Raw genomic sequence first — 15,231 nt, forward strand, 5'->3', positions numbered from 1 at the left:
CTTCCTACCCCTTTCTCCCTGACCTTGACTCTTTGGAGCTATTTATTCCTTCATTATATCCAGAAGAATTTATAGCTCAACCACTAGACTGTAGACATAAAATCTATTTGGGTCTCTCCATAAAATCTATTTGGGTCTCTCCTTAATTTCTGGTTACCCCTGCTATCCTGTTTCTCATGTAGGTACTTTAAGCTTGGAGGAGGGCCAGTGGACACTGTATTTTAATTTTATTATGTATAGTAATCAGCAGGATGTGTGTTGATGGGTGTCCCTTTATGCATGGCCCAACAACAGAATCCCGGCCCCTAAGACTTTCCATGTCAGGTCATCTAGGTGGACAAAGAATGGAGGATAAGACAAACTAAACATGCAAAATAACCGGAGAGTGTAATAACATCAGAAACACCAGGAACATGGGAAGGAAAAGCACAAGCAAAGAGAACAGCAATGACATTTTCAAGCTAATGGTTTATCCCTTCTAGTAACCTTACAGTATTGGTTTTCTACTCTACAGTATACATGTTCATTTTCTTAATTATATTTCCATCTCTTTATAAGTAGTTCAGTTATATTTAGCGCCTACATCAAGTAATTCTTCAGGCATGCCCTGGAACTCTCCCGCTACGCTGAGGATTTCCTTTGACCGTCCAATTTCTCCTCCTGCAGTTCACTTCCAGCCACCTGAAGATTTTGAGTCCACCTTCACTTTTTCTTACCATTGCTTCCAATTTAACCTGACCAATCTGTCTGACTGCTATAGTGGTTGCTAGGTGCCGCCACTAAAAATTGACTTTTTGCCAGGAAGAAAGGACCCATAAGGACCTGTTTTTATAATGTCACCAATCTGAGAGCACATTCATTAGAAAGAGTCATATGCCATATCTCCATAAAAAGCTAAATAAGCAACTCTCTTCTTTTTTTTTTTTTTTTTTTTTTTTTCCTGTACGCGGGCCTCTCACTGCTGTGGCCTCTCCCGTTGCGGAGCACAGGCTCCGGACACACAGGCTCCGCGGCCATGGCTCGCGGGCCCAGCCGCTCCGCGGCATGTGGGATCTTCCGGGATCGGGGCACGAACCCGTGTCCCCTGCATCGGCAGGCGGACTCTCAACCACTGCGCCACCAGGGAAGCCCAGCAACTCTCTTCTTTAAATCATTCATGAGATGACTGGGGGTGGGGATGGGAGACTTCTGGTGTCCTAGTTATCAGATCTGTGAAAGAAAAATTGTTTTATGTCCTTCAATAAAGAGAATTTGTGCCCCCCCCCCTTCTTATTAAAGATGAGGAGTAGTGGACATACTACTCTAATATATATTTTAAAATACTCAGTGTCAACTGACATCAGTGTAGAAAAGGCCCGTCTGCTACTAAACAGAACCTGGGATCAATGGGCTTTGCAGAACCTGATTACAGCAGGACAATGGTGGGTAATTCAGCAGGCGCTGGGATACTCAGCCACCAGAGATGGTGCACACATTTGGAAAACAGAATAACAGAAGGCTATCTTGTCACTGCTTGAAGCACAAATGAAGCACTGTCATCTCCTTGGGAAACCATGGCTAATGACTTACACTGGCCTTATGAATAAGCAAGTCATTAAATCAATATTTATTGCTTAGTTTTTCTTTTTTTTTAAAATTTATTTTATTTATTTATCTTTGGCTGCATAGGGTCTTTGTTGCTGCGCACAGGTCCTCTCTAGTTGCGGCGAGCAGGGGCTACTCTTCATTGCGGTGCACAGGCTTCTCATTGTGGTGGCTTCTCTTGCTGCAGAGCATGGGCTCTAGGCGCGCAGTCTTCAGTAGTTGTGGCGCACGGGCTCAATTGCTCCGCGGCATGTGGGATCTTCCTGGACCAGGGCTCGAACCCGTGTTCCCTGCATTGGCAGGCGGACTCTCAACCACTGCGCCACCAGAGAAGTCCCTATTTCTTAGTTTTTCAAAACAAAAACTAGCAACTGCTCATTTCCACCGGGTAACGATTCTATTAATAAAAGTACTGGGCTTGCTTTCACTTCTGCAGGAATCTTTTCCTCTAAGAAGGAGTGATTTCCTGGACACCAAGCCTTTTTTCGTGATTTCTCCTTCATGCACGGATGGCGTGAAGTGTGACTGTATTCTGTTCTGACAGACTTAGACCCATCCATCTGGGAATACTCATTTACTCATGTTTGTTCTTAGTGAAATAAGGTTACTCATTAATGAAATAGGTTAACCAGAGCTGGCAATAAAGTTATTTCCATGTCCTTGAGGGTGACAGCCTGCTAAGACAGGCAGAGAAATGTGTGTAGGAGGATCACTTAATTCGGCGTAGATTCTGAGAGCAGTCATGTTGAAACCCCCCAGCACCCTTCATCACCCAGACCACTTGAGGCACCCTAGGTGTCTAGGCTGGGTTGCAGCTCTCTGTGTCCAAGTGCAATCACCACAGGTAGACTATCACCTTCCTGAGGGCAGGGATGGTGACGAGCACCTTAGATGAAGTAAGCCTGAAGTTCCTCAAGCTCTGTGTTGAACGCTGGCTCAACACGGAGCTTGAGGAAGGGTTACCTAAGGAATGGAGAGAAAGGAAGGCCTTTCCAGGGAAAAAGGGATGGTTTCCCGGCTCTTGACAACATCGTTACTTTAAGGAAGAAGGAAGTGACAGGAAATGAAGCAAAGAAACACAAAAGGAGGTGGGGCAGTCACTCTAGAGGTTCCTAGTTGCTCTCAAGTAGCTAACAAAATAAATACCAAGAGAAGGGCTGATTGACTGCCCTCCCTACAAGGATGCCTTCTGGTTTAAAAATTAATTAATTTTTTTTCAGAACTCATGTTAAAGCATCAACTGCTCTAATATTCCAAAACCAAGGAGACTTTTCTTGCTAGCTAACCAAAATAAACATTTAACCTAGGCAGCTGTAAGAAGGCTTAAAAGGCGACTAGTGAGAGACTAGTGAGCTTGGAGACAAGGAGATACCATTTTCTACCCCCTAAGGTTTGCTTAGACAACAAAGAGGCAGGAGTGGTAACACTATATATACATCAGTGATTCTCAAAACTGACTGCATGTCTGATTCAGTTGCGAACATTTTCTACACTCAGATTTCCAGCCTCTTATTTAGAAATTCTGTTTTCCTAGGTCTGGGGTGGGACCTGGGGAAGGTGTCCTTTGAAATCAGTACCTGGTAAGTCTCATGCACAATCATGGCAATCACGGCAAAGAGCTCCTGAGATGCCTTGTTTTACCGCCCAGCATCACTGGCCTCTGTTATGGGCGGAACTGTGTCCTCCCCAAATTCCGATGCTAAAAACCTAATCCTTAATACCTCACAATATAGCTGTATTTGGAGGGTCTTTAAAGGTGAAATTAAGGTTAAATGAGGTCATTAGTATGGACCTTATGCAGTTAATACTAGTGTCCTTACAAGAAGAGGAGATTAAGACACAGACCTGCACAGGGGCAGATGATGTAAAGGCACAGGGAGGACACCTATGCGCCCAGGAGAGAAGCCTCAGGAATTGTGAGGAAATACATTTCTGTTGTTTAAGCCACCCAGTCTGTGGCTTTGCTATGGCAGCCTGAGCAAACTGATGTCGGCTCTTTGTCCTTTGGCACCAAAGACGGGCACTTTGATAAAAAGGAAGCCACCGCTTGGGTAGATTCATCAGTTCAAGGCCATTAAAATGTATGATTATATTAAAAAATGTAAATGGGCTTTTGAATTATTCAAGTATGAAAACAGTTTTCTTTTTTTGCTCAATCATGGAATTAAAATTAAAAAAATTGTTTTGAGTAGAAATGAGATTACTGATGTTAATAACGCTACTAATAATACATCTTACAGTTTCAAAGGACAGAAGCTCAGAGATACTATTATGAAGAGCCGCGCCCCACACTTCATGGTGTTGTCGTCGCTTATTTATGTGCTCACCCTCCTATCTGTCAATCATTCAGTTCTTATACATCTTGCCACCTATTTCCTGGATTCACTCATTTCACTGTTCTTTAGCACATCCACACCAGGATGGACATGGAACACATGACTCAAAACCAATTTCCATCAGCAGCTCCTGTAAACAAGGAGCCTGGATGTTCCAAGTGCTGAACTAAATGAGGTTTCTGGCTTTGCCACAAATTTAATTTATTTAAACTGTTCCTACCCTCCTATAATCAAGAATGGTTTGGAGCACATTTCCTTGGGGTTAGTGAGAAGTTTAACTCACTGGAAATATCTGAACTTTGCTCTGATGGAAAAAGCTATGGACAGGATGTGGGGAAATCTGTACTGTGAACTTGACTCTATGGAATCTGACATTGAAAGGACATGTCTTCTCTCTGGGTCTGTTTTCTCATCTAGAAAATGAGAAGATCAATTAACTGATCATTGAGATCTCTTTGAGTTCTAAAAATTCTAAACTTCTCAAGATGTATTAATTCACTTTCCCTAACAGTTTCCTAAAAAATACATATACTGTGAGGTTCCTCCCCTAAACCCTGCATTTTAAATGCATACAAAGAACTTATTTGCACATTTAATTTTATTTTAAAATATTCTGTATCATGGGTTTAAGGCATCATATTTGAATCCTGCAGCTTACTCTATTTTGTTGGTGTAACTCGTTACCTCTGTGCTGTACATACTCCTGTTTCTCACAGGTTGGGGTGTTTGGACAGTCTCAAGTAAATGTAATTGTCACTTTGTAGGTCTTCTCTCCACCTCCAGTGCCACTGCACTAACACTTTGAAACTAAGATATTTCAGGTGGATGTGCAGGGTGACAGGTTAAAGGTCTTGAACAACCTTGTATATTTCACTCAGCCTTTTGGTACAATGTGATTTTCTGTGAGACTTTAAAGGTAAGACTCTTTACTGAGAATTATTTACTATTACCTGGCTTGAGTTAGAAATGAAATTATTTAAGATAAAAAAATCCAGGAATAAATGTGCTTAAAAAATTTTTTTTAAAAGCAGCCTTCCACTTCCTTTTTCATTTGTAACTTTTGCTGTTATTTTTTCTTTTAAATGTCTGTAATCACAATATCCGTAATTACAATATCTGTAAGCCAGGCATTACCATTAGTATTATTTTGATATTTCAATACAAATTATAAGAAGTGGAAATAGCAGCATATATCCCCAATGTCTTGATACAGTAGTTATAAGTTGGAATGAATAAAAATCAGAAGCAAGAAAATAGCTGCAACTTGAGCAGCAATATGGATTGTTTGTTCAAAGAAGAGATACTTGGATAATTCTTCGTCTAACACCCAGCAAGATTTTCTTCACAGTCTTTAACTCCCACTTGCAAACACGCAGCCACGTTTACTTACCTCCACCACACCATGATGGATGGACGTGTACTGTTTCTTCTTTAGCATCACCAGGGTGATCACAATCACTGTTGCTATGACAACACCGCCCACCATGAGTCCAATGATTGCACCTTTGTTTGAACCCACATCTTCTGCAAAGAACACCTTGAAAACAAATGCAAGAGAAAGGATTGTAATTACGGAGTTATCTGGATGAGGTATGTGAAAAGTTTCAGTATACTCAGTATATATTTTATGCCGTAAGTTTGAGTTGTTGGTCACTCAATTATTTGGTGTGTACTTGAGAAAAAAACCCCACGTTCTACTTACTAAGAATGACATCTGTAGTCTATAGAATGATGTACAACAGGTGGCTTCCCCAGCCCTAGAAAGTCCACTTCCCTCCATCCCCCACATGTCTCCAGAAAGGCAAAACAGAAGCCTGCAGGGACCTGAAACCCTTTGACAGATGGAACATTCTGTAAGAGGGGGATGGCATCTCTCAGATCTATCAAAAACTGGCAAGGCACGGATCGTGATTATGAAAGGAGGTCAGTATTTTCCCAGTCACAGCAGGTTTAAACTGGGAGACCTGACGCATGACCACTATACCTTAGGTGCTTTTCCAAACTATAGATGCCCTCATTTCCTTAGAGGGACATTTTTAATACATAGGAACAAGCATTCTGAAACAAAGGCATTAAACAGAAGAAAAAAGACATCTTCTTACCTACTTTCAGCCACAATAATCCAGCAAGACACTAATTAACCTTGAGAAGCATAATGCTTAAAAGGCACTTATTTCAAAGAGAAGAAGTAGTAGGCAACAAGATAGGAATTTTAATAGCGACACATTAACACATGCTTTCTTACTATGTTGTCTCTGGCAACTCAACTAAAAATGTTGTTTTATTCTTGATGTTTATTTGTGTTAAACATGAAAAGAATTTAGAGAATACTGTAAAGAAGAAATTTATTCAGTGATAAATTTATTACACTACATTCCTTCATACTGTTTATAAACGCAAGTCATTATTTTTCAACTTTACTTGAATGGAATTATAAAAACACACTGCAACTTTTATCATTTTTTATGTAAGGAGATGATCTTATGACAGATCATCTGGCCCAACTACTACTGAACATATACCACACTTGCTATGTAAATTAATAAAAACAGCTCCCTAAATAATTCTTTGAGTATAATCTCAAAATAGTAAAATGACTGACTGTCATGGCTAGAACTAACGTCCTAGCAGTCTGAAAAGGCAACATGAAATACAGCAAATAAAGCGAATTTCTAAAAGAGTTTTACTTATGGTATATCTGCAACAAAATTAGAAACTGTTCATAATTATGCCCCTTTCTAAACAAATATGCTCACTCAACATATTTATAAAAAGCGAATCATTAATTAGCTAACGATAAAAGTATGAGGTAATCAGAAATGAATGCAAGTCTGGACATCTTCCTATGTCTTTAAGAAAATACTGTAGATCCTTTTCTGTTTTCTAGCCGGTTGATTTTTTTCACCCTTGTTTAGCCTGTTGGTCATTATTACTGTGCTTTTTTAACCCTCTCTCTAAATCACAATCAATTATATGGCTTCTAGGCTTACTAGGGTATTCCCAGATGAACTGGAGTAAGTAGGTAAAATGTAATACCAACCGATTTTCAACAATGTGATGTCAACACTATTTTAGGGGATCAGTAAGTATTGGTATTTGCTGAATAAATGAACAAAGGGGAAAAACACTAAATTTTCTCAATGATGAAGATACTTTGGCAGGAACAGATTCTAAGTAAATTTTGTTCCCCAACTCTAACAGAAGCAGGAGAAGGTAGCTACTACCAGAGGCTACATAACTCTGTGAAGGCCTGTTTGCAGATCTGAGTAAATGGGGGATCTTAAGTAAAACTTAAGCAGCCCTCTAATAGCTAACATTAAGTTTGGGAAGCATTTTTTTTAAATTAAAGTTTTATGTATAAAATTTAAAATTTATATATATATATATATTAAAATTTCATATGTATGTCTAAAAAAAAAAAAAAAGAAAATACTGTAATTTTATAACATGTATTGTACTAATTATAGTACATTATTTCATCAACTAGTTCTGTAGAGGGAGCTGATTCTCTTAACTGCTGCTTCTGCCATTAGTCACGGTCGTATTACAGGAGTTAGTGTCATTGCGGAGATGGGCTTTTATGACACAAGCACCAGAAAACACAAATCCACACATTAATCTTCAGCTCTCTGCCCCACCAGCTCCCAAATCCTCAACAGATTCCACAAGTCTTTATTAACCTCTTCAGCATCAGCCAGATCAAGAGCGCCTCTGATTCTATAATAACTGACACTGGATTAACTTGCCAATGAAAACCGGGCTTCAAAAAGTTCACTGTGCTTTTATCAAAAAGATTATGGGAGTTAAAATGCAAATCTGAATCTCAAGTCAATTTTGAACTTGCCTCAGTTGTTTAGAGTGAAAAGAGGCATACACTATACTTTATAGGGGTTTCTGTTGGAGTTTAATACTTGGATTTACAAATTTTATTTATGGATAGTGGAAAGACAGTTTCCCCTTGAAAGGGAAAAACACATGTACACACACACACAAACAAAAACATAGGAAGTGCCTGTGAGTCCTTCTCAAGTATTATTACTGCTTTCAGAATTTGATTACCACTCTTGTTCACTACTGAATGTGCAACAAAATTGTCTTCTTTATTCATTTAAGGCACTTGCTGGGCTTATTTACTCTTAAGGTGGGAGGACCCCTAGCATAATGCAGGATTGATTTATCTGAAGCTTTCGGTAAAGATTTTTATGTAACCTTAAGGGAGATGGGTGCCTTTTTTTTTATGTTTTATTTTATTTAATTTAATTTATATATATATATATATATATATATATATATATATATATATTACAACTTTATTGGAGTATAATTGCTTCACAATGGTGTGTTAGTTTCTGCTTTATAACAAAGTGAATCAGTTATACATATACATCTGTTCCCATATCCCTTCCCTCTTGCATCTCCCTCCCTCCCACCCTCCCTATGAGATGGGTGCCTTTTGATTTACTCCACTTGTAACATTTGGGGGGAAAAAGGGCAATTTTGTCTGAAAAGGAAGCCACAGTCTTTCTTGCCCAAGCCTTCTGCTGAACACACTGCTGGGAACACAATGCAGTCTGGCTCACCTACCCCTCTACCTACGTCCGGGAGTCCCACACATCCCACTACCGAGGAAGAATTTAAAATGTGGGGAGGGGACAGAAAGGAGGGGTGAGAGAGAGGCAATGAAGCCCAGGGGAAGAGTTACAAATGTGAAATTAAGCCAACGGCTGTGAAGCTGTTCTGTGAACCCAAGTAGTGTTTACACATGTTTTATTTGAGATTTCGATCCTTCACACAAACCTATGATAAACCTGATTTCCCAGAAAACAGACAGGAGGCTAATTAAAATGGCTGCTAGAATACAAAGTAATTCCACTTTAAACCCAACGTGGGCTCAGCTGCTTCCTAGACCTAAAGAACTACTATATAAAGAGCCTCTTTTTCTTTTCTTCACGTTTTCATGATGATCCTATAGGCAAGTGTTTTATTTTTGTTTTAATCTTTTCCTTAACTGGATTTCTGACCCAAGAGGAACGAAAGTCATGGCAAGACAGAGTGGCCTGAAGAGGTAGATTATGTCACCTACCAATTTTTTTTTTTTTTTTTTTTTTTTTGCGGTACGCGGGCCTCTCACTGCTGTGGCCTCTCCCGTTGCGGAGCACAGGCTCCGGACGCGCAGGCTCAGCGGCCATGGCTCACGGGCCCAGCCGCTCCGCGGCATGTGGGATCTTCCCGGACCGGGGCACGAACCCGCGTCCCCTGCATCGGCAGGCGGACTCCCAACCACTGCGCCACCAGGGAAGCCCACCTACCAATTTTTGATGATGAACTTCATATCCTGAATCATGTCGGAACTCTGCATCCATCTTCACTTCCGAAATCTCTTCCGTCTTGATATTTGTCAACCCCGAACCTGCATGATACCATAAGCATTACACCATAATCAAAATACGCAGACCAGTCCATTTGTTTTATCTATAAACAATAACATTACAACACAAAGCCTACCAGAAACTTCTCTCTAGGCCTGAAGTTAGAGGAAAATAGATTAATGACTTTCTTCCAGAAAATGACACCCTATATTTAAATCCTTAACCACTACCTATTTTAAACAAAAAGAAATTAAAGATTAAAGAAATTTGCACTTCAGGCTTCTATTGCCTTTAAACACATGCTATAATTTTTTTTTTTTAAATGGGGAAAAAGACAGAAGTTAAATGCTAGTTGGTAGGCTGGAAAGGATTTGCTCCTAGAATATGCTCGCTTGGTTTAGGTGCTTACTGTGTAGCCTATTATGTCTTTTTCCATGTGCTCTCATTCCTTCAGAAAAAATAATAAAAGGCTTTAAAAATGAGTATTAATTACCTGGCAGAACAAAACTGCTAAGTTAGGACTTTGTTCCAATTACAAATAAATTATGTTCGTGCATCTATGCAGTGAAGCACTGTAAAAATCATATCATTTATTTAGTTAAGTGATTTAGTTATAGATACATAATGTAAATGGTTCATCTGCTGAATAAAGAACTGCAGTACATAATTTTTGAAAAATGCTTCTGTGGGACTAACAGAATTTCTAACGTACTAACTCTTCTTTCTCTATAAATTGCTATATGATTCTTATACTAATTGTTATAATGAATTTAATTTTTCAGATAGTAATTTGAAGCTTAAAATCAAAACACAAATTTTTAAAACAAAAAGTGAAATTACAAAGTATAAATATCGTTTCCACGTTGCAGCGTTTAAATATCAAAAGTCAGAATTTTAGGATGAGAATGGCTTCTAAAATCATCTCTTCTCTGGTGTTCCTACCCAGGGGTAAACTCTCAGCTCTCCTTAAACAGAGAGGAATTATCAGTTTGCCTCCATTTTTGGACAGCTTTGTCTACTAGAATGGCCTTTCTTACATTAAACCAAAATCAGTTTCCTCATAACTTCCACTCTGTTCAACACAGAGCAAGCCTAAATCTCCCTTCTGCACTATATAGCCTTGAACAGGTCAGATACCCAAGGAGAGGCATCATGTTCCTGTTGATTTTTCTCTTACTTGGGCTACATGTTACCAAATTCCTTCAGCTCCCATGGGACCTGATTTCCTGCTTTTGGTCTATCAACTCTTACATCTTGTCTACAAGGTGCTGTGAACCTTGTCACACATCTTGCTGAAATTGAAAAGCAATGTCCACTGTGTATGACGTGCCAGTCTAACAGCACAGTCTACACAAAGAGAAAAGAGGATAATTTTACAAAATCCAAGGAACCCATGCTTGTTGTGACATATCACTGATTCTTGGTCAACTGCTCAGAAAGCTTCCATTTAACAACCTATTTGAAAATGGACCCAAGATCAATGTCAGCCTCCACCCGGCATGTAGATTGTGATGCTGTCTTCTCTTCCTTCTGCTTGTCACAACTACGTTTTCTTATCCCTATCTTCCCGGTCCACAAAGATCAGGGAGAGGGGTTCTACGATCTTGCCCTCAAGTTCTCCCAGCCCATGATTTATAGGAACTTGGACTTGAGTAGAGAAGTGTGGTAGTTTAAAAATATATCCACAAATTTGTGGATGCTCCTTCCAGCAAGAGGTGGGATTGGGCTTCCCTGGTGACGCAGTGGTTGAGAGTCTGCCTGCCAATGCAGGGGACACAGGTTCGTGTCCCGGTCTGGGAAGATCCTACATGCCATGGAGCGGCTGGGCCCGTGAGCCATGGCTGCTGGGCCTGCACGTCCGGAGCCTGTGCTCAGCAACGGGAGAGGTCACAACAGTGAGAGGCCCGCGTACCGCAAAAAAAAAAAAAAAAAAAAAAGAGGTGGCATTTAATTCCCTTTTCCTCAGGTGTAGACCTGATATAGTGACTTGTTTCCACTGTTAGAATATGGCAAAAGTGATGGGGTATGACTTCTGAGACTGGGTCATACAAGGCAGCTTCCTTTGTATTCTCTCTCTTGGATCACTTGGTCTGGGGAAAGCCAGCTGCCATGTTGTGAGGACACTCATGTTGTGAGGACACTCAAAAGTTCACATGGTGAGGTACTGAGGTCTCCTGCCAACAGCCATGTGAGCAAGCCATCTTGGAGGAAGACCCACCAGCCCTAGCCAAACTTCAAGCCCTCAGATGATTGCAGCTGTGGCAGATGTCTTGATTGCAACCTCCTGAGAGACCCTGAGCCTGAAGCACCCAGCTAAACCATGTTTGAAATCCTTGAAATTCATTATAAGAAGGTAAATGTTTGTTTTTAAGTTGCTAAGTTATGGGGTTATTTATTACACAGTAATAGATAAATATTACAAAGGGCTAGTGCCTTGTTGTCTCATCTTCACCTGTCTTGGATTTTCCTTTCCTTTAACCAAAGACCATCCTGTTTAATATACATATGAAAGACAGAAGCACAATCAAAGCAGGACAGTTTCCCATTCTCTCTCATCTTTTAACTGGTCCACTCACTGACTGTCCCCTGATTCTTAACCCCATCCCAAGAGCTGTAGGGCTCTCTATTCTTATTTATGTTCTTGCTTTAAAATGATTAGCATTTTCTAATAAGTTTCATCTTATTCTGACCTCTAATCTTCCTGATACAAATGTTTATTGGGCTGTGACACTAATGCTCTTTTATTTCTCATTAGTTGTATACTTTTATTTTTCTACAAACCCTTTTAAATCTGAGGCCCCTTTAGAACCAAAGTGATTTCTTTATACCTTACCCTCTTTCTGTCATCAGGATCTAACAGTGCGATAGTTAAAATTATATTTCTGAGATTTTAAGAAAACTCTCTTGAATAGTCTTTCCTTCTAGAAAAACCCACACTCTTTCTGAAAGGACATGAAGATTACTTTTAATAGTCAAAAAAATTTCAAATTCATGTAGCAAGTCAGAACAACAGATAATTAATTATAGCACAATAGTTTGCAGGACTCTCAGTGGAAAGGGCTCTCCCCAGTTCATTTTTGTACAGCATGTATAGTCATTCACTGAAAAGCCTTTCCATATATTAAGCAAATGTCATTAAAAGGGGAAAAAAATGAATAAGCTTGCACCAGGAAAATGTCATTGATAATAAGCTGAAACTGCATATAGTGATATGTGATGAGAAGTTTTAAATAAATCACAGGGACCTTCACTTACAGTTTTACCAAGTGCATTTTCCAAGTTGTCCTGATTCCACTCTAAGCTCTGACACCAGACTCTCATTCTCTAAGCTCTGACACCAGGCTCTAAGCAAGAAGCGAATCATGTTCATTTGAAGAAGGGAAGCATGTCCTTCAGGAAACCTTTCTCAAAGGATCTGGTTTCCTTTATTAGGACTGGAGAAGCATGGTTAAAATTATAGTGGAAAGGGTAAGCTTTCCACCCTGTGAAGAGCCTGCTAATGTACAGACATAGCTCAGAGATATTGCAGGTTTAGTTTCAGACCATCGCAATAAAGTGAATATTGCAATAATGTGAGTCATACTATTTTTGGGGGGGTTCCCAGTGCATATAAAAGCTGTGTTTGCACTATACTGTAGTCTATTCTGAAAAACAATGTGTGTACCTTAATTAAAAATACTTTCTTGCTAAAAAATGCTAACCATCATCTAAGCCTTCAGCTAGTTGTAATCTTGCAGTAGTAACATCAAAGATCACTATCACAGATCACCATAATATAATAATAACAAAGAAGTTTGAAATAATGCGAAATTACCAAAATGTGACACAAAGACATGAAGTGAGCAAATGCTTTTGGGAAAATGGTACCAATAGACTTGCTCACTTCAGGGTTGCCACAAACCTTCAGTTTGTAAAAAATGCAACATCTGTGAAGAGCAATAAAACGAGGTATGCCTGTATTTGTCTCCTTTATTCTGGTCAAATGGTGTTACTTGTCCTTCAGAGTCTATTGCTCTCTGGAAATAAGCCCAGGGGAGTAGCTGTAATGGTCACCGTCCCTAGAAATCACCACTGATATTAAGGGTGTTCCTTCCTTGACACTACATTCTAGAAGTTACTATACCCTGTTATTTCAGATATGGAAGTCAAGGAGAAGTCATTTTCCTCAGTTGTGATTATACAAAAGCCCTTTCTTTACTTGTTTCAGAGTGACAGCAGTGATTATTTAAAAAACAATGACATCAATTGAATAACATGATGTGACAATCCTGGAAAGGGTTTCTAAGTTTGGACAATCTAATGATATAATTGAGCACATTAGACTCAACCACGTGGTCTCATAAAGTGTGATGATGAAGAACCGAAAGTAATGCTAGGAAACACAGGGGGAAACTGGTCCAAATGCTCGAAAGGCTCACTACAAGCACAAAAATATAGAGCATGTCTTAAGACATATGCAGCAAATAGGACTGTTCATAAACATACCTTAGCTAGAATCTCCCTCACTTCCTATCTGAGCATTCTTTCCCCACTATGGCCCTCTTCTATTGGGGAACCCAAGCCTTACAATACTATAAGAAAGGAAGTTTGGCCCAGGCCATTCTCTCATCTATCTGTATAGAACATTCCCCTCTTCTTTGACAATGGATGTGCCCCAAACCTTTCAAAACTTATCTTAAAGCTCATCTCCAGCAAATGCCCTGATTAATGCACCCCTTGGTCAATGTCCCATCTGCTCAAATCACAAACAAACATCACAAGGTGGTTTACACTTTATGTTACTTTGTATTTCTGTGCCTTTCTAATTCCATCTCATCTTTCTAAATACACAAAGTGTGGTCTTTCTATTCAAGCTCCTGAGAACAGGGGCCTTATTGCTTAATTTCTTTTGACCCTCCAAAGCAGTTGGAGAGTCTTTGTGAAATATCAAAATGAGCTATTGCTATTGTTACAACAAAGACTTTAGAAGGAGCTTCTTCCCATCTGTATATTACCTCTAAGTATTCTCAAGCTCTTCCTTTAAAACAAATTGTTTTTGTTTAAGAATGTATGGAAAAGCCCTTTTCATTTTAGATTTTTTAAAAAAGGAAAAAAATCTACTTCAGTGGTGTTACCTCTTCCTGGGTATTTCAATAGGAACATAATTGCCCAGTGTGCTCAATGTAGCAACTTAATAAAATTGGTTGAATGGGTGCTTCTAATTCACATTTCATGCTTGCAGATGAAAAACATCTCTTCCTTTAAAAATAAAGTAGGAAGTGCCATAAAAAAAGGCCCAAGGCAAAAGACCAACCTAAGCTAGTATCAGCTGCAGTTAGAATGGAACGGACCCTCGCTCAGCCTTGGGCCCTACCAGTGGGCTGAGCAGGCTGGGGATGTGTCAACTGCTGGTTCCTTGAAATTTACTTGTGTGACACTTGCAATAAGGAAGACGTTAGAAGAGCTGAAACTGGGTCTGACTTACTATAATTTAAATTTCTCTGAAAAGCCCTACAGAAAGAGATTCATAAAATCAAGGAGATTGGCTGTCAAGATGTGTCACTCCACTGCCCCCGCTGCCCTGTTAATTATAGCGCAGAGGCATGAAGGTGCCACAAGGCAGACTCTGAATTTCTCGTCAGTGATTGTGGTGGGAAGCAGATGGAACCTGAGCCTGTGCTGGCAGAGAGGGGCAGGGGCTGCTCCTGGCCTGGCTGCTGTCTGCATCTCAACCTGGGAGCAAAGGTCAACCTCCTTGTGTTAACATCTCCATATGAGGTTAATGCCCTGTTCCTAGATTACCACATGGGGACATTAGGAAGATACAGAAGAAAACATTTATGGGTAGGTTTGTACTGTTGGGAGTAAAATCTCTCCAGAATATATACAGATCTGTCAATTCAGTAACTTCTCTTTTTGATTCATTGAAAGCAATGGGTACTTATCAGTTGGGCGAGGTAGTG

At 39.7% G+C, this 15,231-nt stretch overlaps 1 protein-coding gene across 4 annotated transcripts in view; it reads right to left on the reverse strand.

The window, feature by feature from the left end:
• The window catches only part of APP (amyloid beta precursor protein), a 294,233-nt gene that overhangs the window by 4,864 nt on the left and 274,138 nt on the right, over positions 1-15,231 (reverse strand). For all 4 annotated transcript variants that reach the window (XM_082625057.1, XM_082625056.1, XM_082625055.1 and 1 more), the window contains 2 exons: positions 9,230-9,330; positions 5,311-5,457 (listed from right to left, as the gene is read on the reverse strand). In XM_082625057.1, the coding sequence (XP_082481183.1) occupies positions 5,311-5,457; positions 9,230-9,330 (248 nt within the window). The remainder of the gene's footprint in view (positions 1-5,310; positions 5,458-9,229; positions 9,331-15,231) is intronic.

This window comes from Mesoplodon mirus, assembly GCF_964341445.2.
Source record: "Mesoplodon mirus genome assembly, chromosome: 6".
Lineage (NCBI taxonomy): Eukaryota > Metazoa > Chordata > Mammalia > Artiodactyla > Ziphiidae > Mesoplodon > Mesoplodon mirus.